The 27968-nt window shown below is 39.1% G+C and overlaps 2 protein-coding genes across 5 annotated transcripts; both read left to right on the forward strand.

Moving 5' to 3' along the window:
• Window positions 1-1454: 1454 nt before the first annotated feature.
• LOC128029342 (glyoxalase domain-containing protein 4-like) lies at window positions 1455-4030 on the forward strand. The gene is made up of 9 exons (XM_052617091.1): window positions 1455-1629; window positions 1818-1867; window positions 1975-2095; window positions 2400-2544; window positions 2673-2809; window positions 3196-3282; window positions 3358-3471; window positions 3551-3637; window positions 3725-4030. Exons 1-9 carry the CDS (start codon window positions 1540-1542, stop codon window positions 3788-3790), a joined length of 897 nt encoding a protein of 298 aa, XP_052473051.1. The 5' UTR covers window positions 1455-1539; the 3' UTR covers window positions 3791-4030.
• A 1071-nt stretch (window positions 4031-5101) lies between these two features.
• On the forward strand, window positions 5102-26718 carry LOC128029343 (protein KIAA0100). Of its 4 annotated transcripts, none has more exons than XM_052617093.1 (40): window positions 5102-5375; window positions 5848-5980; window positions 6067-6193; window positions 7182-7231; window positions 7313-7454; window positions 7853-7971; window positions 8535-8595; window positions 8712-8904; window positions 10619-10742; window positions 10822-10946; window positions 11068-11135; window positions 11222-11358; window positions 11454-11572; window positions 12295-12482; window positions 12559-12823; window positions 12950-13155; window positions 13642-14680; window positions 16211-16402; window positions 16488-16690; window positions 16778-16896; window positions 16986-17200; window positions 17346-17536; window positions 18613-18712; window positions 18797-18996; window positions 19151-19448; window positions 19541-19698; window positions 19787-19993; window positions 20087-20186; window positions 20855-21037; window positions 21127-21248; window positions 21339-21494; window positions 21629-21750; window positions 21846-22026; window positions 22161-22247; window positions 24056-24166; window positions 24271-24406; window positions 24830-24942; window positions 25111-25212; window positions 25304-25438; window positions 25534-26718. In XM_052617093.1, the coding sequence occupies exons 2-40, from the start codon at window positions 5913-5915 to the stop codon at window positions 25717-25719; spliced, it is 6648 nt and encodes a 2215-aa protein (XP_052473053.1). In that variant the 5' UTR covers window positions 5102-5375; window positions 5848-5912; the 3' UTR covers window positions 25720-26718. The 4 variants fall into 4 exon arrangements, with proteins under 4 accessions (XP_052473053.1, XP_052473054.1, XP_052473052.1 ...); XM_052617094.1 differs by having other exon boundaries at window positions 5127-5375; window positions 8715-8904; XM_052617092.1 differs by having other exon boundaries at window positions 5127-5375; window positions 5885-5980.
• The last annotated feature ends 1250 nt before the right edge of the window (window positions 26719-27968 follow it).

Below are 27968 nucleotides of genomic sequence, written 5' to 3' on the forward strand. Positions count from 1 at the left end.
GGAAACTTCATCCCAGTCTAAATTAGGAAAGACAAGAGAAGAGAAGAGGATGACAGACTTCTTAAAACTACACTGTGCTAATTTTTCTTTGGTAAAAACATCAAAATCTTAATGAGAGAGTGCCACAAATCCTCCAAACCGTGACTTATAATACATTTTATAAGATGTACTATATTATAAGTATCCTGTATGCATGTGTACATTCATGTGTGTAAAAGAGCAGAGCCGAAGCTTCTTCTGACCCCATTTACAGAGTGATTGTATAAATAATATCATGTTTTAATTATACAAAGGGATATATATATATATATATATATATATATATATATATATATATATATATATACCGTATATATATATATATATATATATATATATGTGTGTGTGTGTGTGTGTGTGTGTGTGTGTGTATTTATTTATTTATTTATTTATTTATATTGTTGTTATTATTATATTATATATTATTATTTAATCCTCAGCAATATATTTATGCTGTTTTAAAATGATATGTGGACCTTTTTTTTCTTTTACACCTTACACCTTAATAACTCAATTATAAGTTGTTTATGGGTATTGATCTAACTGTTGGAGGCTGAATTCTACCATCTGCTGGTTAGAAAAAGCTTTCTATGAATTATAGTTTTAAACGTATTTTGTGAACACGCATACACACACACACAATACATTCGAATCTGTAGTTTTGTCAGTGTCTGTTTTTGTAATAATGCCACACAGATTTGCTAAACTATAATTAAATTTGGCAATATGCCAATAATATTGGCAATGGCAATAATATTTATTTCAATAAATTATTATTATTATTTTATTGAGGAAGGTTTAAATGGGGTCCAAGTTCAGACCCCCAATAACACTGAGGGGCCAAAAGTTAGGTTCAACAGCTGTTCAAGTACAATATGACTGGTGCTCCTCTATTAAACAAAGGAAAAACGAATAAATAAAATAGATGTAATGTAAACTAATCAGACACAGTGCCATTTAAAACGATGCATGTGTGGTATTTTCCAAAGACACTTTCTCTCTGCGTTCGCCTTTCTGTGTGAACGGCTTCTTGTTTATTTTATCAGCTGCTTCATTTGATTAAATAAATGTCTTTTTGAGCTGAATAATGGCAACAGCATTGAACCAGGACAGATGATAAACCAATCGGAAATCCTTATTAAAAAGCTTGTGAATCAATTCTTTGGAACGAACTGTTCAAAGGAATCGATTCGCGTGGTTGACTCAGTGGCGCAGCACTAGAACGGAGTGTACCATGTAAGAGTTTACCGAGAAATGTCTTTCCATTTAACATGTTGTAACATGTAATGTGTTATTTTGAATTACAATATATTAAAAATAATGACATAATATTCACTCGTACATAATGGCATTGCAAATGCACGTAGAAATGAAACAATTTATTGTTTTGGTTAAGTCTGTGGGCTGTCGATAGCAGAGCAGTCGATTGCAAGGCGTGTGTGTGTGTAACGTTAAACACTGTGTGATCATCGCGTTTACAGTGGGAGATTTTCAAAAGTGATGGCACTAAGAAGAGCACTGCATTTTGTTTTTAAAGTAGGAGACCGGACCAAAACAGCCACTTTTTACAGGGATGTCTTAGGAATGAAGGTAAAAGGACGGTTTGTGGACCTTACTGTAAAATTCTAGCTCGATTATGTAAACACATAGGGAACTTTGCCTCCTAATATTGTTGATAAGCCAGTTAATGATGCTGTTACCCAACACATATTCTCCGTATGTTTATGTTCCTACTCAAAACCTATTTCTAAACAATAACAAGTATCTCTAATCTACAGATTCTGCGTCATGAAGAATTTGAAGAGGGCTGCAAAGCAACCTGCAATGGGTTCGTCATATTTTAATGGTTTTATTGGATTTATTTGATTAGCTTTGCTTTCACTTATATGTATAAACCTGTAGCTTGCATTATATAACGTGTTCTTTTGTTTTCAGTCCATATGATGGAAAATGGAGTAAAACCATGGTGGGCTTTGGCCCAGAAGATGACCACTTTGTTGCAGAGCTGACCTATAATTATGGAGTGGGTGAATATCGCATTGGCAACGACTTTCTGGTAAATTTGATTTATATAAAACATTAAGAACTTGAAACCACAGCTAAAGTATGATCTGAACATATATGAGACCATATTTATTATAATGCATATAGATGTTATACTGTACATATAATAATGATTTTGGAACAAATATGACACCATGTAAAGATATGCTGTAAAATGTCAGGTTCTACACTATATATGAAATGTGAATACATTTGTGACACTGCTCATGTGAATCATTTTCACAAGCAGTTTTAGTTTCTGTTAAAAGGGATCCTACCTAAAGGAAGCTGTGATTTGCTGTGCTCTTCAACATTAGGGTCTCACTCTGCAGTCCAGTCAGGCTGTGAGCAATGCTAAGAGGTTAAACTGGCCTCTAACACAAGTCGAAGATCATCTCTACCTGACTGAAGCTCCAGGAGGATACTGCTTCTACCTTATAGACAAGGAACAGCCAGACTGGGGTGGGTGTTTGCACTAAATGTGTCTTATAATAGGGATGTGGGGACTTCCTTATGAAATATGGAAGTGAGTATATGTGGTAACTGTCGTGTACTGACTCCTAACTGATTGTTTCTGATCCTGGTAATAGATCCTGTCCAGAAAGTCTCCCTGGCAGTGTCTGATCTACAGTCTTCTATTCATTATTGGTCTGCTCTGCTGGGAATGAGGGTTATTGAGAAAAATGAGGACAAAAAGATTGCCTTAATGGGATTCTCAGATAATCAGGTTTGGCTGAAAAGAATCCATTTATTATATTTTTGGGCAATAATTAAATTACAAGGACATGCCGCTCAGTATTAGTGCCACTCGGAATTTTGGGATTAGTAAGGCTTTCTGAAAGGAAATTATTTTTATTCAGCAATTCATTTAGCAAACTGATCAAAAGACTTTACTTTCACCTTGTTAAAAAAATATTTCTCTTTCAAATAAATGGTGCATTGCATTGTTGAACCCTTCTGTTCGTCAAAGAATCAAATGTTTCCTTCAGTTATTAAGTGGCTGCTGACAATTCCGCTTTGCATCACAGGAATAAATGGAATATTAAAATAGAATGTTTATTTTAAATATCTTCACAGTATTATTGTTTGTTATTAAGTCGTGTGCTTTTGTAGTGTAAGCTGGAGTTACAGGACATTGGAGGCGCTGTGGATCATGGAACTGCTTTTGGGAGGATCGCATTCGCTTGCCCTCGGGATCAGGTCAGCTGATTCAACATCAGGCATCAACATCCAGTCTACTTGGTGTCATTTTAAAGAAATGTCTTTGTTTTGCAGTTGGCAGACATTGAAGCGCTAATGAAAAAAGAAAAGCAGAAAATCCTCACCCCTCTTGTGAGTCTGGACACACCTGGGAAAGCCACGGTGGAAGTCGTCATTCTTGCAGATCCTGTGAGTCTTTATTGTTTAGTTTGACTGAGATTGAATGGCAGATGCTTGCTTGGCTGACTCGGGTCTTCACTTAATGTAGGATGGTCATGAGATCTGCTTTGTGGGGGATGAAGCATTCAGGCAGCTTTCTGCCATGGACCCGAAGGGGAATGAATTACTGGATGAGGTTATCAGTCTTCCCACATTAATATAGTTTAAAGGAAATCCTGTGATCCACTGTCATTCATGTGTCTTCTGTTGGTTTCTTTTGCAGGCCATGGCTGCAGATAAGAGTGACGAGTGGTTTGCCAAACACAAGAAGCAGAAGGCTTCGGCATAAACACTGTCTGCCATCCTTGAAACTCTTTGAAAAGATCCAGGATGTTAATTAAACCAGATTTTTGTTATTATACATTTCAGAGATGTATATTTATGTACAGTAATTAAAAAAACAGTAAATCCTCATGATTTTGTTGTTATAATCTTGAAAGTGTAAATAGATTTGATAAATAAAGAGGATAATGTTACAAATATTCAGTGGCAATTAAAATAAAATAAATTTCCTGCCGTTCATAATGAATTGCATTTGTTGCTTGCATCATATTATAAGCGTGGATGGTAAATACAAAAAGCTGAAAAAGAAAGACAAAGCTTTCATCCACTGACCAGCAGAGATCAGTATTGTAATTCTTTTACATCTTGGTATGATCTATTAAAGATGTACAGTAGTTAGGGCAGAAACTGAGTGTTCAAAACTATTGAGCTGTGGAAGGTTTAGAGAAAGGCAGTGTGAAAAGTGTAAAAAATAATAATAATAACCAAAATAGGATTAAGTAAATAAATTCTAATCAAATTTTATCTAAACAAATATTAAACAAGTACTGTAAATAAATACAAAAATTTGATTTAAATAAATACATTTATTTTAAAATAAATTGATAAACATATTTTAAAATACATCGTACAGTACTAAAGTACAGTAAAAAGTTAAATTATGTAATAATTTAAAAGCAAAATATTAAAGAAATAACCTTTTATACATATTTAGAATTTTTTTTTTTATACATTTTAGGATGGGTTCCCTCGCACCAGGATGATCAAATTTGGGGCCCCATGGCAATTTTTAAAAACTCCTGACAATATTATTCCTCCACGATACCAAGTCCAATCTAATATCAATATCAAACAAAATGACTTAAAATTACTTTTAAAATTGAAAAACTAAATTAAAATCATATATCCTTTTCTCCTCAATAACTATTATTTTTAATGAAAAACATACAGAGTCTTGAATTGTATATAATTACTAATAAATCATGTTAAATTAATTTGATATATCCACGCTGTTCTGTTAATTGAAAAAAGAAAAGAAAAGCTGCTTTGTCGTAATTACAACAGAAATACCAAATGAAACAAATTAACCAAGATGGGGGACTTTGAGCCGAAAAAAGGGTTGAGAACCACTGGTGTAAGGTAAAGATGACTGTCAGCTGACTGCCCATTTACGTATTGTATTTTATAATAACTCTTTATAATAACTCTTAATATATATATATATATATATATATATATATATATATATATATATATATATATATATATATATATATATATATATATATATATATATAGTTGTCTGTGCGCTGCCCATGGGCCTTTTATTATGAAACACTAAAAAGTCAGTATTTCTGCCTTCACGCTTGAAACAGAAGTATTACAAGAGGCAAGCCCATTACTTAAATCGCAAATCATAATGAAATCTGGTTGATCAGCTTATCAGCGTTTGTAATTCTAATGTTTAGTGTTGTGTGAAGCAGATAAACATGATTAGCTTGTCAGAGAGCTGTCATGATCCCGCTGCTAGCTCAGTTAGCCTAGCATGAGAAGCCTGAAGATCCACTGGTCTGCGTTACAAACCCTTTCAGGTGGGTAACACGACTCAAAAGCTGCCGATTACAGTAAACACCTTAAATCGTGAGTTCAATAAGTCTTGCTTTGAGGTGCGCGGTAGTGTTTTGCCAGCTGACAGGCTAATGTTGTTTTGCTCAACATTGCAAGTTCAAACCAACAGCTGTTTGCACACTGAGACGGACGATCAAGTGATTATATTGTTTTGAGAATTAAAATCTGTGCAATATTAATTATATGTTATGTATAGGACAGACTCCTAGTCTGTTAAGTAACATGGCTTTGTGAAATGCTAATAAATGCTGTCACTATTCAGTTCAGGTTTGTAAGAAACACAATTTGAATGCCTAAAAATTCAGATGACATTGAATAAAGAAATGCACTCATTTGGCTTATTAAAATGTCAATGCACTTGCATCCTCATTTATGTTCTCTGTTCAGTTTAGTGTAACTAGTAACTAACATGTTTTGGATATAATTCTTTGACAGGACTCTGAAGTCAGGTTTCTTCTTGTCATGATTGTAGGCTGATGTGAAGGAGCATTACCAGCACAATGTCTGTCCTGCTGATTGCCATCTCAGTATTTCTCATCTTGGCAGTTGTATTCATTTTGCTCTTTAGGTAAGTAAGAAGCCAGCATGTTGGAATTAATATGTGAATGTACAGATACTGCAAACCTAGTAACGGCCCTGTTTGTGTTTTATTAGATGGTTTGCTTGCAGTTTGGCTGTCCGTTTTTTCCACAATGTCCTGAATGCTGAGCTCCGGATCAGATCTGTGGGTCTGTTCTCAGTGCGAGGAATCAGCGTTCAGTTTCAGCCTCAGCACACTCTGGTGGGTTTGTTTTCTGTGTCACACTACATATTGGCCCTATTACAATCACCTTAACCCTGTAGACACAAGGTGTTTGTTATGCAGTTTTTATTGTGGGGGCAAAACATATAATGCAATGCTATGCAATCCAATGGTAATTGGGAGATGAACAAATAAACATCCCTCAAAAGCCTGATGTATCATATTTGACGCTCACAATTGATATATGTGACCCTGGACCACAAAAGCAGTCTTAAGTCACTGGTGTATATTGGTAGCCCCAAGAAAACATTGTATGGGTCAAAATTATCGATTTTTCTTTTATGCCAAAAATCATTAGGATATTAAGTAAAGATCGTGTTCCATGAAGATATTTAGTAAGTTTCCTACCGTAAAAATATAAAAACGTAATTTTTGATTAGTAAAATGTATTGCTAAGAATTCATTTGGACGACTTAAAAGGCGATTTTCTCAGATTTTGCACATGTCAGATTACAGATTTTCAAATATTTTCAAATATTGCTCGATCGTAATAAACCATACATCAATGGAAAGCTTATTTATTCAGCCTTCATGTGATGTATACATCTCAATTTAGAAAAATGGACACTTAAGACTTAAGGTTTTGTGGTGCAGGGTCACATTATGAATAATTAAGTAAAGCTAAGTTGCTTCAGTCCGGTAAAGGTTCATCTTAATATATTACTACATGTAAAAGTTATTCTAGATTCTAGAAGTTATTCCACTACCTGAAGGCAGACTTTTTTTTACAATCGTACTAAAAATAGCCTTTTACTTGCTACAAAGTACAAACTATCAGTCAGATGACAGAAGGCATATAGTAGATTGTGCACAACAGGTTTTTCCGGCAACGTTTTGAAAATTTTGCATATCAGTTATAAAACAGTAGGCTTTATATAAAGCTCAAAGCTGCAACTGATGCAATGCATTAATGTGTAATATGTATTCTAGCACATTTTAAAGCCTTTTTCTGTTTTGTGTTTTGTAGGAAATTGACAGGATATGGATTTCTTGCAAAATGGTGAACCCGGACCTGCCGTGAGTATAGATAGTGATACGTAGTTAGAGTAAATATAGTCTGTAGATGATGGGTCATCGTGATTGTGATGTATTTGTTAGGAGGTTCTTGGCGTTGTGTGTGGGTGAGGCCCGGCTCCGCTTTGACCTGCAGGAGCCAGTTAGGCCCCGGGCTCCTAAAGCTAATGAGGAGAGTTCAAAAAGAGCTCTTCTCAGTCCCTCTACCCTGCACCTCCTCTCTCAGGTGATCCACTTACTGACTGTTGTTTAAGAGTATCAGTATAAGTCAAGCTCAATGCATAGCTGTTGATTTCCACAGAAGATCAATATATATTGTTCTGAAGAAAAGAAAAGGGTGGTACAGTAATGCACTTGCAATGAAAGTCAATGGGGCAAGGCAGAAAGTACATGCCATTTCAAAAATATCACTACAAGATTTAGAAATGATACGCCTTAATGTTCAAGGTTATTTAATCAGTTCAATTATATCCAACCTTTTAACCCCTTTACACATAATTTTCTATGAAAGATGTGTTTTAAAACTGTTGAAATGCTGTTCTCCATGGACTTTGACTGCAGGTGCAGTACAGTAGGTACAGTTGTACACCTCCTTCAAAGTTTTGCGTCGTGTGTGTTTCGCAGCTGCTGTCGTTCCACATTAACTCTATAAATGTGATGGTGTTGAATCTGGCCCTGCCTGAGTCCCTCTGGCACATGACGTCCTCTGCCATCACTTTACTGCTGGATCATCAAACTAAAAGGTGATTAACTTCTGCTGTTTGAAAGACTTCTGCGTGGTGTAATAGCTTTGTGTATTGCAGGTAAAGCTCAAACCGGCGACCGGACGCGATGCACTGGCTGAAGCTTTAAAACCATTCATCATTTTCATGTTGTGACCAATATAAATGAATAACAAATGGCAATAAATGGCCAATATCTAAATTCTATACTATTTTGTCTAAACAAATTAAACTATAACAAATAATAAATAAAATAAAATCTGTCAATCTAAATGATAAAAGGAAACATTTTTTAGATGTTATAAGTACAATTTAGGCATCAAAGTATTATAAAGTACAGTATGAGAATTTTATAATTATTTAATACTGTTATTAAGTTTCTCGGTTTTTAACAACTAGCTTTAAGTGAGCAAAATGTCAAAGTTTGGGATTGGTTAATTTAATAACCAATATGGCACCAGAATGCTGTGCTTCCCTATTCCTGTTACCACAATCTTTCACCATTTAGGCCCCCGAACAAGGCATCTAGAGAAACAGTTTAACCAAATGCCTAATAAAATGACAACTTACTGGTTTGTTGTCAGGTTGGCCTGGGATTTCTCTGTGGGACAACTTAGCAGTAAAGTTCTGAAGAGCAGCAGACTGGTATGTACAGCACACATTCACGTCTTAATGTGTTACCTCATTATGTTGTGAACAAAACATAAATGTATGTGTTAGATGGTTACAAGATGCTAACAGAGTGCCTGTCCTCCTGTTAGCAGGACACATGTCTGGCTGAGGTATCTCTGAGTCTGGCCCTGAATGGTGACGTGAGTCTGCCTGGTCTCAGGCCGGGGCGTCTGGGACTGTGTGTCAGGACTCTGCTGGCTGAGCTTCATGAAGGCCTGTTCCTCAGCCAGTTCCCCAAACCTCCAGGAGCTGCTCCCACCGACTGCACCAGTCATACTGCAGGTTTGACGTCTGAGCTACACTCTTAAGCCCCTTTCACACTGCCATTCCGGCAAATACATGGGTAAAGTGTTCCTGCAATTGTTCCCTGGTCGCTAGATTGTGCACTTTCACACTGCCAGTGATTACCCGGGATATGTGCGTGCTTTCACACACAACCCGTAAAGATCCCGTAAAGACATGTGACATCAGGGGGTGACGTGTATTGTACGAGTCGAAAACGTTAGGCACGTTATACTTTCACTGAAGCAAGCAGACGAACTCGGCGTCAGCGCGGAAAGTGAGGAACTAACTGATCTCTGCTTCATTACAGTTTCCACATATTGTTTCGTCGTGAACGTTGATCTTCCTTCAAAACAGCCGGTAAAAGAGTCGCGTGATAACGCACGTCATCACTTCGAAACGGCAATTTGTCGGGTCCGACGTGCAGTGTGAAAGGGGCTTTAGTAGCTTAGTGCGATTATAAAATGGCAAAGGCTGCAATTTAATTTAAGAAATGTAATAAAAATAGAAGCTTTAAAGAAATCTTGTGGTTTTCCACCAAAATAAAAGCCTGATAATATTAAATATTTAAAAATTGATTTTTTTTTACTTTTATTCAAAATAACATTTTTGTTATTATTTTATTCTTCTTTTTCTTTAAAGTGAAATATTACAATAGTTTAATCTCGTTAAAAATTTCTATTTAGCAATGATAGTGATCATAGTTATGCAGGCTAATGTTAATTTCGTTAACAAAAACGATGACGAAAAATGTTCGTTAACCAGGTTTTTTTCCCCTGATGAAAATGAGACCGTGACGAGATGATAATAAGCTCATTAAACGGTAACTGAGACGAAATGAGCATGCAATATCGTTGACGAAAAAAGATGAGACTGAAATGTATTTAAAAGAACAAAAACTTTACCAAAATCTTTTGACTTTTGTTAAAAAAAAAAAAAAAGTGGAGCCAAAACATTTGCTGTACAAGACTCTATTATGGGAGCGTTCATGTTTGTGGTTGCCAGATATCAAGACCTCAAATCCCCCAATCAGAGCTTTTCTGTTAAACGGATATGCACTCTGCTGGGTCGTGATAGTGGTTGCAGATTTTAATGTTGCATGCACAACCTCTTTACAGAAGTAAGTCTTTTTGCCATTGTTTTAAAAGTGAAACATTTAATGCAATTTGGAATTATTGGAATTACTATTAGGAATTTCTCTGCTATAATATATGAGAGTAGGTTTTTGTTACACCAGTTTTCATGATGTAGACAGGGCGAGTGTGTATCTGAAGTCTTTGGTGTTTATTTAGCCTCTAATTGATATCCTTTTATAAATCTGTACACTAGATGAGGTAAAATAAACCAATGCATAAAAGGTCGATGTTCTATTGATTTGTGTTTATTGGGGAAAGAGCAGCTTCTGATTAAAACTAAAAATAAATTTCCCAAATGACGACAACATTTCAATTAAAATTGAGCAAAATAATATATATTTGTTCATCATTTTAACCATTATACAGTATTAAAAATAGCTGACAAAATTAATGCAAACACACACGCATACCATAAATACATACACAGATTTCAATGTTTTTTTTTTTATATTATTATTATATTATTTAACTCTGTTGTAAATATATTTATTTATACTATAATATTATATGATACATGCAATAATTAACCTTGCTGTAAATATAAATGTTAAAGTTTTTCACTTATGTGCTTCTTGTAGATGACAAAGAAGACTCTTACATTCAAACAGAAGCGATTGAGCGGCTTCACAACCTGCTTCCACAGAAGGTCCACGTGGATTTTGAAAACACTAATGTCACACTTTCCATGCACAGTCAGAAGAGGTAAGCAATCGTATTCCAGTCGTTGTGATCAACCGTGGATGTTGTTTGTGTGCTCTAGCAAACTATGTTTGTTTCACAGACATCTGAACTGGACTTTAAAGTCTCTGAAGGTGGCTTATGATCGTGACGATGAGCAGCTTCCTCTGATGAGTTTTACCCCGCAACTCAGTTTCCCACAGAGCCGTCTGGAGCTTCTACTGGAGGGTGGGGAAAGGACACAAGAACGCACACACTTAAACACTATCATTATTTTTGCTTATACTTGGGGTTAGGGATCTGAACACACACTTAACCCGAAGTATTGTGGGTACTGGGTGTTTTTCAGATGGTCTTGTGCTGTCACAAAGCCGACAGAGAATTATATGTCTGAACACTCTCAGAACAATACTGCAGGTGAGTTGTTTTGCTCAATTTCTATATGGATCTTCAGTGTAAATCAGAATGTAAATGTATTGTTTTTGACTTGACTCTCTCTTAAGGTGACGTCTGTTGACATCTCTAGCACGGTCACCATCAACACTTGTATCATCCACTACCGTCATCAGGAGTTCTCCCATTGGCTGGACATGTTTTCATGGGACCAACTCTCGCACAGTAAAACATCTCGTAAAAAAAGGTATTAATCGGCCGCTCGCTTTCTGAGCGTCACAGTTTGGGCTGTAATGGATGTCTTGTTTAATGTCCTCACATAAGAGTCCTTTTGTCTCCCAGGCATTTCCCCCAGCTGGATGCTCCCGTGATGATAAGCTCCTCCGTGTCTAATGTCAATGTGTCAGTGCAGTTGGGAGACACGCCACCCTTCGCCCTGGGCTTCATCTCAGCCAACTCTGGTAAATGGAGAAGTGTGATTACTGAATGCTGTTAAAAACAATAGATGGTGAAATTACTCAAATAACAACAGTTTCTGTTCTATGCTTTTTAGAGATGAATGAAAATGTATTTTCACATTGTATTTATGTAGCTTAGCTTTTTACAAGACGTTTTCATGAATATATATATATATATATATATATATATATATATATATATATATATATATATATATTGAAAAGCACAATTTCAAAGGTGGAAAAATACTTTTATGATGCTGATCTGCCCAAGAAGGCATTTTGAAATCGAATCCATTTTCTTTAATTACATTAATATTTTATTAACACCTTATATTATTAGAAATACACGATTTAAAATGTAATATTTAATATTGTTAATATTATTATTAATTTTGAAATATTTTTGCTTTAAAATATCATTATAACATATACACATTATTATAATAAAATAAAATGTATAATTAAACATTTATTTTAGGTTTAATTTGAATAATTTTAGTAGCTCAGCTTAAACTTTTTCCCCTTTTTATCTAATATTTATAAATCATTATTATTTTTTTTAATTTACAATAAAATATCTAAATATATATAGTTAATAAGTAATATTTCAAAATGAATGAAGTGCATAGCAGAAGAGTCCGTTTTGGTCAACTTCTGATCGAACCCTTCAGTTTGAAAGTGTCTCTGTTGTGATGTGCGACTGAATCTGGTGTGTCTGACAGAACTGCAGCACTTGTTGGACTCAGAAGAGGATGGTGTGAAGAGTCGGAGCGTGACTGAGAAAGCCTCTCTGTCCCTGGATCATTTCTGGTGGCGTGTGGGCCAGGGTTCCCATATCCAGCAGGCTCCTCACCCACCTGGAAAACATGTCTGGGGGGAAGCCCTTATCCTAGACTCCCTCACACTGCAGGTAAAATCAGTATGTAAGATTGGCTAGATTTTGAAATATAATCATTTGGCTTTACACTATTCCTTTTTGCCCGCAGGGAAGCTATAGTAAGTTGAGGACGGTGAGCTCCGACCCCTCTGGCAGTGCCTGTATGGAGTCCAGTCTGAAAGGCCTGCAGCTGGAAGTGTCCGAGACCTGCTCTCTGTGTCTGTCACGTCTGTTCTCTGTTCTTAAACTGGACAGAGCAGAGAATGCCCCCTTACGTTCCCCTCCGGAAAAGCCTCCACCCCGTCTGCCACCTCTCTTTAAGTTTAAACTTAATCTTGTGGATGTAAACACATTCACACTCTCCAATGTGGCAGGTGAGAGCTAAAAGAAGTCCTTAAATACAAGTTAAACTCTTGTTTATCTGCCTTGTATCCAAAAAGCCTGAGATTTTCGTTACTCCGTGTGTATTAGCTTGTTTGTTTTTCTGTATTGTTTTAAAGGGGCTGTTGCTTTGAGGGTGGACACAGTGGTAGCTGAAGGATCGGGGGAGAACTCGAATGTTTCTGTGCAGGGTGTTTCTCTTGCTGTGGTGAAGGCCCTCACTGAGAGCATGGAGCCATGCTGCCCTGCCGCTCAAACGCCAAACCCCATCCTGACCCTGACTGCGTTCACAGTCTCTTACAACATCACTTCCTGCAGTCTGGAGGTACTACACCACTACACTGCTCCTACACACAGCTGTCCTGATCTGCTTCACATAGGATCAGTTATTACAGGCTATAAACACTAGGGGTGGTTCTAAGTGACTGCAATGGTTGATCGTGTCATATCAAATACTGTTTTAATATATATAACAATATGTAACTTCTTTCAATTTCTGTATATTTCCTTCTTGCTGAAGGGCACAAGTAGCTAAATATGACATTTATTATAATGCTTTCAATTATACTGTAATGCTGAATGGTTATTAACAATGGATAAATATTAGGACAAAAACAGTCTCAGGGCGCAGCAAATTGGCAAACATCAACATTTCAGTTAATTTATGATGGACAAAATTAACTTCCGCCCTACTTTTTTATTCTTGTTCGCTGTTTCACTCAAACATATGTCGCAACAGAAAAGAAAAGAAGATCATAGTTTCCTTTTCATTCTTCTTGATTTTTATATCCTCCAATCTTCATCTGATCAGGTACGGAGTGAAAACGCTTTGTCAGTGCAGTGGACACCATCGGATCACATGTTTTTATATCAGCACGTCACAGAGAGCCAAAGCTATTGGAAAGTGCTGTCTGAATCTCTAAGGCTGCGACAGAAGGATGGAGCCGAGTCTGCAGACTCTTCCTCTGACATGTTAGTTTGTGTAGAGTTGGCAAGCACACGACTCACTGCCCATGTGGCCGAGACAAACTTCATCATCTTCAGTGCAGAAGCACTGTCGCTCTCCAAACGGCCCGGAGCCGTGCTGATGAAGACTCCTTATTTGGTGTTCAGTTTTGATGGCAATGACATCTTCTCCTTTTCTGGGGCCGAGGTGCAGATGCTGGATAAGTTTGAAGTAATGCAACAGCACAGATCTCAATTCCCTTTCCTCCAAACATTTTGTAATCGCACTTGGCTCTTCACTGCACCCAGCCTTGCCATTGAGTTCCCTTACCAGTACAACTTCTCTGAGACTTTCGACAAGGCCATCAGTGTGCAGAAGTGGCTGAAGACCCTACACAGCCGTGCCGCCCCATCGGCAGAACCTTGTCGCTTGCCCCCAGACCTGCTGATCCGCATCAACCAGTTCTCCTTCGTGTTCCTGGATGACGTCTTTGAGATCAAACTACGTGACAATTATGAGCTAATGAAGGACGAAAGCAAGGAAAGCGCCAAGCGCCTGCAGCTACTGGACAAGAAAGTGGCCGACCTACGCAAGCAGCACGGCGAGCTCCTTCCGGCCCGTAAGATCGAGGAGCTCTACACCTCCCTTGAGCGCAAGCACATTGAGATCTACATTCAGCGGTCCAAGCGACTGTATGCCAACACGCCCATGCGCAAGTCGCTGCTCACCTGGACGGTGTCAGAGTTGGAGCTGGTGGCGCTTGCGGATCAGTCGTTGCACGGGCCTGAACGGATCCGAGAGCAGCTGCGGGACATCGATGGCATCAGCCCTTTCCCTAGAGATGGCCTGCAGCTGGTGATCCAGTGGTGCCGAGCTTTTAAATTCAAGCTTAATGCATTTCTGGGTAAGTCTAGCATGCTTTAATAGACGAGTTCAATGCCCTGCAGAGTTTAGCTCCAACTTGCCACAACACAGCTTTCCTGTAACTCAAACAAAAGAGCGTGAGACTAGCAACACCATGGTCATGGGTTTGATTCCCATGAAACCCTTGAAGTTCACAGTTATCTGGAAGACCTTGATTAGGTGGTTCAGGTTTGTTTATTTGGAGTTGGGGCTAAACTGTACAGGACAGTGGCCCTCGTCCAATGAATGCTTATTCTTGCTTTGATAGTTAGTGAATATCTACTGTAAGTAATCCAAGATGGCTGACAAAATAAATGGCAATTATAAATAAATTCATTTCTGAATGTACTGAATTAATCAATACATTACTGTTGTTAAATTGCTTCAGAATTGACTCAATGTTGTATTTTTATACTTATCAGAGAACTGAGCTATTAGCAGGGCAACATATTCAGTCCCTCCAGAAAAACGCGATTATGCGATCGCTTGATTTAATGCATAATCAGCCAAAGGCCGCATATTTATGCGGGGTCGCATTTTTTCAAATACGCCGCTCTTTTGCAGCATAAATTGCCGATTTCAGAAAGCAAAATATGCGGGGCTAGCATGATTTCATAATCCCTGTATTTTCGTTGCAAAAAATATATATATTAGCAGAAAGTAGAAAAATGTTGCGTTTACTTCACACAAGTAAAGCGCCATTTTCCCCTATTGCCATGGGAAGTTGGGAACCTTATGAAGTGACGTAATTACGTGACGTGAACATCATCTGCAAACCCCGCGGTGAAACCAGGGTGAAACTTGAAGCGCGCAAATTATTCTTATTTGCCAACAAAAATAAGCGCAAAAGAACGCGCGAAGCAGTTTCCCGATTTGTTACATGACGAAGCCAAATTATATTGCGAGAACTTGCGAAAACTGCGGTTTGATGAAATAGTGAAAAAAAGATTCCCCCAACACCCCCTTCTCACTAGGCTACTAACACTGTTGTAGTTTCATTCAGAAGTTGATGCAGCTTTACAGTTGTAAGATTGCACTTTTTTGTTACAGAACAGTACCAAAAACTTACAGTTGTAATTATATTAGTAGTATGTAAAATAATTTACGTTGCAGTAAGAGATTGCAACTTAAATATTCAGTGATTTAGTATGCTCGCTTATCATAGGAAGTAAAAAGAAATTACTCTTTACATTAAGGTAGTAGCCTAGTGAGAAAAAGGTGTTGGGGGAAATCACCTTTTTTTCTCTTTTTCATTAAACCGCAGTTTTTGCAAGTTCACGTAATTTCATCGCATAAAATTACAAAAATATCCTGTATATTCCATTGCATTTTTATAAGAAAACGTGCCGCAAAATCAAGGATTTTTGCCCGCAACAATCACAAAAAAAAAATCTGCATTTTTTTTTGGAGGGACTGCATAATAGAACCAATTGTAGGTGTTGTTTGCTGAGTGCTACATGTGTAAAGTGCTATTTTTAATCACTTTTGAGAGTCTATGATGACTATCATTCTTATTTCCTGTGTGTTTCAGTGCGAATCCGTGACTATCCTCGGTACCTGTTTGAGATCAGAGAGTGGTCGCTGTCGGGACGTCTGATGGGCACCGAGCAGGACGGGCAGCTGAGAGCAAAGCGCAAACAGGTGGTCCAGCTCGGCCAGCCGTGGGGTGATGTGACGGTTTACAGGAATATGCCACCGCTGAAGTTCTACTACGACGTCCATTGTGAGTCACAACACGCTCTAGATCTCGTAAGTCTGTAATGTGATGTTGCAACAATATGACTCACCCGGTCTAACTGTTCAAACAGCCAACATTTCCCTCTACACCATTGTGTGGGGGCCGTGCTGGGATCCTGCTTGGACGCTGATTGGCCAGGCTGTTGATTTACTGACCAAACCCACAGCTGACCCGTCCCCCCTTCTGGCCTGGTGGGATAAAAGCAGACTTCTTCTGCATGGCCGCTGGGTAATGGACATTGAACATGCCAACCTGCATCAGCTCGCTACTGAGGTACTTACAAACACACCCAGGCTCCTTGCTAAAAGCCTGTCACACTTGTAAATATCCCATGATAACTTTCAGATTTTATTTGTGTAGGACCCTTACAACACCACAGAGAACCTTCACTGGGAGTGGAGCAAGCTGAACTTTGACTGGAATCCTGGGCAGTTTGTCTTCAAGGGTGACCTGGACGTCAACGTTAGAACAGCCTCCAAGTACCTGACTAGTAGTTATATTACATTACAATGTGACATTTTGATTCAAGTTTGATTTATTAACATCTGTCTGGTCCGTTTCTATACAGGTATGATGATATCTGCTTCCTGCAACTCCCGAGCTTATGTATGACCCTTGACCTCCAGTGGTTATGCCATGGTAATCCACATGACCACCATGGCGTAATGCTCTGTGCTGTGGAGAACGTTGCGGATGTCACCTCAGGCCAGCCGCACGATTCCTACAGGGCCTTCCGCTCTGAAAACCTCAACCTCTCCATCACCATGGACCACTGTGGCAAAGGTTGAACTATAGCCTTTTTTGTAAAAGCTGATAAAGGCTACACAACTTTTAAGACTGAAAATCGGTGCAAAAGTCATGTAGTGTATTCCAGGCCTGAAGGTCATTTCAGCACTGGTTTTAAAGGCTTGTTTGTGTTTTCTCTCAGGGTCCAGTCAGCCCAGAATCCTCCTCTACAGCAGCACCCTGCGCTGGATGCAGAACTTCTGGGCCACGTGGACCAGTGTGTGCCGGCCCATCTGCAGAGGCAAGCTCTTCCACAGCCTCAAACCCAACCGCAGGAAGCTCAGCCAGCACTACAAACAGATGTCCTATACGGCATCTTTCCCGCAGCTACAGGTGACACACCTGCCTCTGTCAAACCATACTTTATGCCTGCCTCCCTTTTCACACTAGTTGATTTCAAACTGTCTTTTAGCTGATGCTCAGAGACATATAGCTAAAATATAACAGTTGTGTTTAATAATAGTAATAACAATTATATTTTAATAATAATTATAATAGAAACGTTAAGTATATTTATTTGTTATTTTATTAAATAATAAAAGATATTTAAAATTGTATACATTTGTGTATCTATATAGGTCATTCACCCCCATATAATAGTGTATTCTTATCAAAGGATTCTTATTAGTGGTCGACCGATATGTGTTTTTTGATTGCCGATATCTTGGAAAGCAGGTGGGTGATAGCCGATATAAAGCCGATGTGATTTTTTTATTTTTATTATTATTATTAATATTGAAGAAATTTTAAGTCATTTGACAATGTATTAAAAATAAATGTAAATGACACATGCTTATACTTTAGATGACAGTATTTTTCACACATAAATATTTAATGCAAATATAATTAAAAAGAAAACAAGCACCGTAACCAACAGGGCACTCAGTATTCTGGGAAGTTTGTGTGCAATGAGAATCATATTTTTCAAATAAAGCTCATTTTACATACAGCACACGGAGAAAATGACATGAAAATGACGGTGGGCAAATGCATAAAGCGCAGTATAATTTGAAATAACACGTTTATAGAAATCGCAAGAGAACACGTGATCATGCTGGATATAAAAATGCTTCACAAGATCTCACAGCTGGATTCGACTAAGTTTGCAAGGTTTGTGAAATTAAATGTTCATTCAAAGATTTGTTTAAATTATATAAATGCATATTTGCTTAATGCTGACGACAAACGAGAAAGTATTATAATGTTTGCCTTTCTGTTACTAATAGGCGTAATATAAAAGCAATCGTTATAATACTTTCTATACTTTCTATTTTTATATTTGAAAAATATCGGCCTTGCCGATATATCGGTCGACCACTAATTCTTATCATTCAAAGGATATTTTGTCATACTGGAAAGATGAAGTAAGAAAGAAAGAAGTGTAGACCTGTCTTAATGTTCTTGTGCAGGTCCATTACTGGGCATCGTTTGCTCAGCAGAGAGGCATTCAGGTGGAGTGCAGCAAAGGTCATGTCTTCACCAGAGGAACACAGAGGCTCATCCCACAGGGTGAGAGCAGAACGTCTCAATCACGCTCTCCACTTCACACACTGTTGAAATGTTCTGCTGAAATGATTGATGCATGTTTTACAGCTGGCACCGTGATGAGACGACTTATCTCCGAGTGGAACGTTACTCAGATGGTGAGCGACCTCTCTCTGGTCACTGTGCACCTCATGGCCTCCACATGGGACGAGACGGCCGACCACCAGATCAATGCCCAGGTGAAGAAGACCCACCTGCTCAGCCTGTCCTCTCTCAGCTACCAGAGACAGAGTAACCGCATAGAGGAGGTGAGACGCTCTTATTGCGTAATTTATCTACAAGAAATAAATGAATACTTTTTCTAAGTTATTCCTGACACAGTTTGTGGCAAAAAATTGTCCCCAATGTGAATAGGCCTTTATTAATGACAAACCAACTATATCGCTGCTTAAATTGTCTCAGGAGGTAAACTCAAAAGATGAAAGCAATGCTTCCTACACACACAAGTTGTGTTTGGTGGACCTGAGGGCCTCTTGGACTACTACCAACCGGAATATTGCCTTTGGTTTGTACGACGGCTATAAAAAAGCGTCTGTGCTGAAGAGAAACCTCTCCACCGAGGCTCTGAAGGGTCTGCGGATCGACACCCAGGTGCAGATGAAAAAGCTGAAACGCTCCATGTCCAGCTACTCCTCAAACACGGCTCCCGCAACACCAGTAATCACCACAACCACTCGCCCCGAGAAGAGTCCGAATGAAGGTAGTCTCTTCTCATGACTGTCAGCCCAGAAAAATCTGGAGCATATTGTAGCTCACTTGCCTAGGCTGATGTTTTTTTGTGGTCCTTTTTAGGAACATCCATGTTACAGAAGCTTATTGAGGAGACCGATAAGTTTGTGGTCTTCTCCGAAGAGGACTCAGGAGTGAGTGACCAGCTCTGTGGAATTGCCGCGTGCCAGACCGATGACGTTTACAACCGCAACTGGTTCATAGAGCTCGTCAACGGTCAGGTACGGATTCACCTTTGAGAGCAGTAAGCCGTAGTGCAAGATGCTGTATTAGCAGATCTAAACATCTTCCTGTGTACATGGTGTTCAGATGATGCTTCGAGGCACTGAGACAGCCGGCTGCGTGCTGGTATCTGCCGCCAAGGCACAGCTACTGCAATGTGAACACCATCCTGCTTGGTACAACGACACTCTCAAGCAGAAGACCACTTGGACATGTCTGCTGGATGGTATGCAGTACTTTGCCACTATGGAGCAAAACCCCTCTGAACAGGAGGACTGGCAGCTGTGGCTGGAGGTGGGTTCAGAAGTACAGCTATCATGCAAATACCATTTATAACCAATGAAACATTGCATTAAAGCAGTCGGATCTCATTTTGTGGACCTAAAGGTGAAGAACATTGAGGAACATAGGCAGAGAAACTTGGATTCAGTGCAGGAGCTGATGGAGAGTGGCCAGGCTGTTGGAGGCATGGTCAGCACCACCACAGGTGTGCCATTTTAACTCTTGAGTTCATATCAACATTATGCTCTTGGGATGGACCACCTTGCAACTGTCCAGAATAGCCTGGCATCTGCGTAGTAGCTTGTTAAAAAACACTCAGAAGACCCTAAAAGAGCTTGAGGTTGAGTTGAGTTGAGTTGACTTTCGACCCTGCTCCAATAAACATACCTGTAGTTTCCAAATAATCCTTGATTTAAAAACTTGATTAGCCAGATCAGATGCACTTAATTAGGGTTGGAGCTCAACCCTGCAGGACTGACAGAATGACAAATTAGGGGGTAGGCAACGTCGGTCCTGGAGAGCCGACGTTGCTTACCCCGTCATGTGTCATTTTAGGCTTCAGAAAGGTGTTCACAGTACCTACTTTGAGCCGGCAATGTGACATTGATGCACTCTACTGCCAAGTCCGCACTTAGACGGGCTCTGCAGTAGACTTTTATCCAACATTACAAAACAAAAGTGTAGACTTGGAAGAACGTGAGTGCTTCAGATTCCTTTTGGGACAAGGCCAATGGGTGTTACAATTTCTTCCATTAATTTTTTCTACCAATGGCCCATCCCTCGTCCTTGTAGCATTGTGGCAACAACTTTTGCATGTCCAATCAGCAGCCACAGTCTAGTTTACCTGACCGGTTTACTCTGGCACTGTTTTAGATTGGAACCAGCCGTCACAAGTGCAGGAGACCCAGCAGGTCCAGCGCATCATCTCTCGCTGTAGCTGTCGGATGTACTACATCGGATACAGCCACGACATTGACCCTGAACTGGCCACCTCCATCAAACCGCCAGAGATCAGTGACCGCCATGAGAAGGAGGACCTTTTAAAGAAACAGGCTGGTATGTGACCTCAAGCGAAACAGGAACTGACTTAAGATGCTGCTAGTTCTGTCACAAATATATTGTTGCTTCGTTCCGGTTATTTTCAGGTGCAGTCGACACTTTCACCCTGATCCACAATGACCTAGAGATCTCCACCAATCCTGTGCAGTACTCCATGATCCTGGACATATTCAATAATCTGCTGCTCCACGTGGAGCCCCGGCGCAAGGTTCGAACTGACTGTAATTGATCTCGACACCAGCTTTGGAACGAGTTCTTGTGTTGTTTGCTGATCTGCCAGATCTTTTGCTTTGTTTAGGAGCACAGCGAGAGAAAGCAGCGTGTGCGTTTCCAGCTAGAGATCTCCAGCAACCCTGAGGAGCAGCGTAGCAGTATTTTGCACCTTCAGGAAGCGGTACGCCAGCATTTGGCTCAGATCCGCTGCTTGGAAAAACAGATCTACTCCAACATGAGGGTTAGTGCTTATCTCCATCTGAACCATCAGCCATATGCATAGCTTTTCATATGAGGTCATGTCCTCCAGACTACTCTGAGGTCTATTTATAATGACTATTTATATTTATAATATCTTTTATCTGAATCTTACAGTCCCAGTCGGAAGAGTTCAGAGGAGACGAGCTGTCCGACATCAACCTGCGCCTGCAGAATCAGCTCAACCAAGAGAAGACAGACATGCAGATGAAGAGTGAGGAGCTCAATATCCTCATCCGGTTGGTCACTAAGCTCGATTCAAGCAGTTGATCGTTCATTAGCAAATCTTAGTTAAAAATGTTTGGATATATCGCTGTTCTTTGCCTTCTTTAAGGTGTTTTAAGGACTTCCAGCTGCAAAGGGCAAACAAACTGGAGTTGCGGAAACCCCCAGAAGATGTTAGCGTTGTGCGGCGGACTGAGATCTACTTCGCTCAGGCCCGCTGGTGTCTCACAGAAGAAGACGGGCAGCTGGGTATAGCTGAACTTGAACTACAGCGGTTCATGTACAGCAAGGTGAATCTTCACCTTGAGATTTCGGTTGAAGTCGCTGAATGTCCTTTGCTAGGCATTGGTTAAACGTTAGCCACTGTATATGTGAGTGTGCGTCACTGGCTTCATAACTCTTAACGGGATGTTCTCTTCCTCAGTTGAATAAGTCTGATGACACAGCAGAGCATCTCCTGGAATTGGGCTGGTTCACCATGAATAACCTGCTTCCCAATGCTGTGTACAAGGTACTGCTGCTTAGTGAGTCACACTGGATGTCCAAGTGGGAGAAATAACAAAACCATGTGACAGTTGAGATGTGTCTTTACAAAATCTGCTCTAATTTCTGCAAATGTCTCTGTGTGGTTGTTTACACACATTTAAATGCAGTCTGAACTGAAACCTGCATAACGGGCTGGTTTAGTGCATGTCGATTTTTTTCTTCTTCTCCATTTACAGTCCATTATTTGTCCAACAAACAATACTACACTTTACAAAAAAAAATAAATATATATATATATATATATATATATATATATATATATATATATATATAATATTATTATAATTATTAGTATATATTAATAATCTTTTCTTTTAAAGATTAAGTTAGCATTGTAACTGTTATTTTTAAGGTAACATGTTAACAGTATTCTAGTTAGGCAACTAGTAGCTTTGTCAGCCGTCCTTTTCCATGACAGTCACTTAGTTTACTAACCAACTAGTAAATTTATAAAAGTTGAACTAAATTAGTAGTTAGCATTTAGCTGTAATATTTGAGGTAACGTTAACTATATTCCAGTTTGATATTTTAACCATCCTGACCTTTGATGAACCATCCTGTCACTTGGTTTCCTGATGCATCCAACAGCCAACTAATTTATTCATCGGGAAACAAAAAATCAAGTAGTTATAATTCTAGTTGTGGAATTTAAGGTAAAATGTCACCCTTTATGCTCGACAGTCCTGTCCCTTGATGATCATTTAGTTCATTAGTTGTCCAGCAGCCAACTAGTTAGTAGTTAGATACTTAGATACATCTACATGTTTACAGCTAGTTTAAAATTAGTTAGCATTTTGACTGTAATATTTAAAGTAAAATCTGAGCATTATTCCTTGTGTGACAATTAGTAGGCTTGTCAACCATCCTGTCCCCTGACGGTCGCCTAGTTTACTAGATGTCCAACAGCCAACTAGTTGATTAATTAGGGGTCATCTGAGCATTTTAACTCTTGAGATTTACATCCAAGGTAAATGATATAGGGATTATGGTTATTTTAATTTGAAACATTTTCATCATAAATTAGATATAATCAAACTGATATGTACATTTACATTTAGTCATTTAGCAGACGCTTTTATCCAATTATATTTATTACAGTTATGTATTATTAACAGCCATCATAACACTGCCTTAGTAGCACATTCACTGCTTTCGCAATACATTTCACTACAGTTATTGTCAAACATGAAATTGTCTGATGAGAGCAATGTTCAAATTGTTTTAATCCACTTTTTGTGAGGACTATGAGAGTGTTCACTGTGCAACATGTTAGACCGCTGTCTTGTGAACATGACCTAAACCAGCCTAGTTATACAGGGCTCTCACCTAGTCATTCAGCTAGTTAATTTTGAACATTGTAGCATTTTGCACATCTCTGCTATTTGTTAATCCTATAACTCTTGGTTTCTCTTGTGCAGCACGTAAGGGTATGTATTGAGTGGGTAAAATCCTATGTTTGTTAGTCGACATCTTCATCCTCATCCAGACATATGCCTGCTCAGAAAATGTTTGTTCCTATTTGGACAAAATTCACCTGCAATCTCACTTGTAGTTTTTTATTGCAGGCTAGTTGCATTTCCTTTCACTTTTAGATATTTTGTCTCTCACTTTTTAATTTTTTTTAGATATATTTTTTACATCTGTCCAGTCATTTTCAGTTGGGTTTGTTTGACCTGCAGGACATGCAAAAAATAATGCATGCTTGCATGCATTTAAACAAACTGAAGTACTTCAGGAATATGGGTGTAATTGTGCTCTCGTTCTGTGTTGTAGGTGGTTTTGCGCCCTCAGAGCCCCTGCCAATCAGGACGCCAGCTTGCCCTCCGCATCTTCAGTAAGGTCCGCCCCCCGGTGGGAGGGATTTCCGTCAAAGAGCACTTTGAGGTCACTATCATGAAATCCATTCCTGTTTGCAATGTAACTCTGGAGGATGCCATTCTCACATACAGCTGTCCTTTTCTTTCTGAAAAATCTGTTTTTATTTGTAGGTGAATGTGGTACCCCTCACCATTCAGCTCATGTACCAGTTCTTCAAGAGGATGATGGGATTTTTCTTCCCCGGTCGAAATGTGGAAGAAGAGGAAGTTGGGGATGAGGAAGACAAGTTCAGACTGGTTACCACAGGTGTGTGAAGTTTTTCGTGTCATCTCAACTTTGTTCCCAATCACATCATATGCAAGTAATAATTAGAATTCATCAAAGTACAAGAAGTGGAAAACCAAATGCTGATTCTCTTGAAAACCAGAATTGGTCTTTACATTCCTGTTTCAACCACTCATTGCACTCGCTGTACCGACATCCATAGTCCAGCCCATGCTGATCAATATTAGATTTCACATTGATTTTTTAAGCTCAATTTTTCTTTTTGTGCTCCAGTGAGGGTTTAGTTTGCTGTCTGCTGATGTTATGTCAAGCTGATGGCCCATCCTGGGTTATTAAAAGCTTATCACTATTTGACATTGAAAGGTTTTGTGTCTGGATTGGCTTCAAGGTGACTTTCATGTGCATTGTGGAGTGTCTAAGGCTTGTTTTCTGCTTAAATCTCAGGGGTTGTGAAACCCAGGCAGCTCTCTGAAGACTCCATAGGAGGGCTTGGACCGGGGAAGCAAGGGTTAAATCGAACAGCTGGAGTGAGGAGGTCATTTCGCAAACCACCTGAGGTATTATTTTAATGTATAAATTGACTTCTTATGATGGATATTGGCTTGTTTTTTTATTTTTATTCACAGATCATTATTTGTGGTCTGTAATGAGTATAATATTTCAGCTGGAATTCACAAAATGAGTGTAACCAAGTTATTTAACCTGTTAATGTGTTCCCCATTCAGCATCCTGTTGATGACATTGATAAGATGAAAGAAAGAGCAGCAATGAATAATTCTTTCATCTACATCAAGATTCCTCAGGTTCCCCTTTGTGTCAGTTACAAGGTTGGTCCTAGCAAAGGTTTAAAGTGATATAGCCTTCAGTGTCACATTCCCGAGTCTGACTGTATGCATTTCTCTTGTGGTGTACCTGTAGGGCGAGAAGAGCAGTGTAGACTGGAAGGATCTGAACCTGGTTCTGCCCTGTTTGGAGTATCATAACAACACCTGGACCTGGCTGGACTTTGCTATGGCTGTGAAGAGAGACAGTCGCAAGGCTCTGGTTGCACAGGTAATCACTCGCACCCCCTCAGTCCCAGACTCAACTTTAAACTACTTATAAGAGCTCTGTTCAAATTCCATTTAACTTTTGTCCCAAATAAACAGATGATAAAGGAGAAGCTGCGGTTAAAACCTGCCTCAGGCTCAGAGTCTCGAGGTAAAGTGATGGATGGGAAAACAGACAGCAGCCTCCAGCAGCAGGTGGAGGACGAGAAAGCAAGGCTTCTGATCGGCTTGAGCACCGCCGACAAGAGCTCCAGCAAAAAGAGCATCTTCAGTCGCCGCAAGTGAAGCTCCTTCACAGAGATCCTGGTCTTTAGAAAGCACTGCTGAATCTTAACAACTTACAGTCTTCAGGAGAAGGGATGGACAATGATAACTAAACCAAGTCCAAGGTCCCTCCCCTCTTCACCAGTGGTGCCTTTAAATGTCCATGCTGGGTGTGGACACACAAACCAGCACCATGGTCAAGCCATGACTGCAGGCGCCAGTCCTGTCTAACCGTCTAACATTAGTGCTGAACACTTAACATATGTTTTTATGTGCTTCTGTAGTGCCGTACATCATTTCAGCATATTTAAATTAACTACAAACAGCATTATACCATCTCTATCAAGTAAGATAACATTCTCACAACTCAAGACAGTTTTCTACAGTTCAACGGTTCATTGTATTGTGACGTCTCTCCTGCTGGATCAGGAGATTCTTGTAGGCCAGAATCTTGAAGGAGCCACATGGAAAAGCAAGAAGAATATAAAATTTACATAAACTGGAAGCCCATATTATCCCACAATTAGTGAAAAATCAAGAATTTGAGCTCAATGTTAAATTAGACATGGTATTAGCTAGCTGACCACTGTTTTACTGTACTAACTACATAGTGCAATACAAAAGAGAGCGGACTGGGGATCTTCTGCTTGTTGGAGCAGTTGGACACCATGGGCCATTTCTGCACCCTGTCCAAGTGATGCTTTGTCATTTTAACACTATGGCACTTTTTTTTTTACAAAGTATTTTCTGATATTTTTGTATCTGTGGTTATCTTCTGTATCATTTCAATAATGTCTGAGATGCTGCTGATTTTGTCAGATTGTCAGATTCAAAAATGAAAGATTTTATTTCAGCTTGAATGTTTAAAAATGAGCACTATAGAGTTTCTTTTCCTCCACTGTATCAGAGAATGGGCCTAGTATTGTTCTTTGTATAAATAATGGGATGTATTAAATGTCAACAAGCATATAAATTAATATTTGTCAATAAAATAAAAGCAGCCCCAATGATCCTTTCAAACGAGATGGTCCTCATTGCAAAACACAAGATCCACGGGGTGTTGTTGGATCCAGATCCAACCCCCTGATCCCAAAACCCACCCATCTTCCCTCATTTAAACTTACCTGTCTCCACCCCCGATCCCTAAGCCCACCCATCTTCATTCCTAAACCTACCCGTCTCCAACCCCCGATCCCTAAACCCACCCATCTCCACCCCTAAACCTACCAATCTCTATCCCTTGATCTTTAAACCAACCCATCTCAATTCCTAAACCTATTTTGTATAGTGATTTATGAATCCGTGTCATCTTTGCTGCAGGAATCGGCGTCAGTGGTAAAGAGGAAATCCCTGTCATGTCATCAGGGCTTCCTGTCTCTCCCGACTCCGCTTGTTCATCACAGGCTATTTAGACACAGCGCCCAGCACAGAGAATACCCCGTCTCTGAGCAATCTCGGCCCTCAGACTCAAACCCTGGGGGGGCCCCGTCTAGAGTGGACACTGCCAGGCTTCATCTCCATTTTCCTGCCAGAATTTCCTCACACGTTTACTGGACATAAGCATTTACAGGTAGTGCATTGCAACATGTCATATAATCCTCACATAAATCACCCAAAAATTTAAATTGTCATCATTTACTCTGCCTTACTTTCTTCAAAAGAGAGATTTTGAAGAATCAAGTAGGACTTAATTACATCTTTATATATATATATATATATATATATATATATATATATATATATAAAGATGTAATTAAGTCCTACTTGATATATATATATATATATATATATATATATATATATATATATATATATATATATATACATATATGTATATAGAGTACAGACCAAAAGTTTGTACTGCAAGCACAGCAGGGGCTGAAACAAAAGTAACAGGAATCAATTTTCCATTAAATTAATGATCTGCTCGGTGATTTACTCGTATTTGATTTTGTCCTTTTCCGTGAGATTTGTTTCGTTCAGTGTGTTTCTGTTGCTAACAACCCCCCACCTCCTTGTATTTTTCTCTCTATATTCCTTCGTCAGGGCGAGCTATTAGACTTAATCATTGTGTTGTGTCTTCTTCCATTGTGACATTGTCTTTCTCTTCTCTGTCATCTGTCGCTCGTGTGTGTTTGTGTTCAGCGTGTGATTACTGCAGGACGCTTCACATGATTATTTTGTATTTAAATAATCTAATATGTTTAGTCTAGAGTCATTTCTCAAACAGGTGTTGTACATCTGTATCTGTGACAGTAAGTTACCACACA

The sequence above is a fragment of the Carassius gibelio genome, chromosome A15 (assembly GCF_023724105.1).
Source record: "Carassius gibelio isolate Cgi1373 ecotype wild population from Czech Republic chromosome A15, carGib1.2-hapl.c, whole genome shotgun sequence".
NCBI lineage: Eukaryota > Metazoa > Chordata > Actinopteri > Cypriniformes > Cyprinidae > Carassius > Carassius gibelio.

What these genes read in the sequence shown, in the direction of transcription:
- LOC128029343 (XM_052617093.1), top strand. Translation starts at nt 5,913, where the DNA reads ATGTCTGTCCTGCTGATTGCCATCTCAGTATTTCTCATCTTGGCAGTT. An exon ending in CCCTTTGTGTCAGTTACAAG is followed by an intron (nt 25,213 to 25,303) that starts GTTGGTCCTAGC and finishes GTGTACCTGTAG; the next exon opens with GGCGAGAAGAGCAGTGTAGA. An exon ending in GCAAGGCTCTGGTTGCACAG is followed by an intron (nt 25,439 to 25,533) that starts GTAATCACTCGC and finishes CCAAATAAACAG; the next exon opens with ATGATAAAGGAGAAGCTGCG.
- LOC128029342 (XM_052617091.1), top strand. Translation starts at nt 1,540, where the DNA reads ATGGCACTAAGAAGAGCACTGCATTTTGTTTTTAAAGTAGGAGACCGG. An exon ending in GGGATGTCTTAGGAATGAAG is followed by an intron (nt 1,630 to 1,817) that starts GTAAAAGGACGG and finishes TCTAATCTACAG; the next exon opens with ATTCTGCGTCATGAAGAATT. An exon ending in TCGTCATTCTTGCAGATCCT is followed by an intron (nt 3,472 to 3,550) that starts GTGAGTCTTTAT and finishes CACTTAATGTAG; the next exon opens with GATGGTCATGAGATCTGCTT.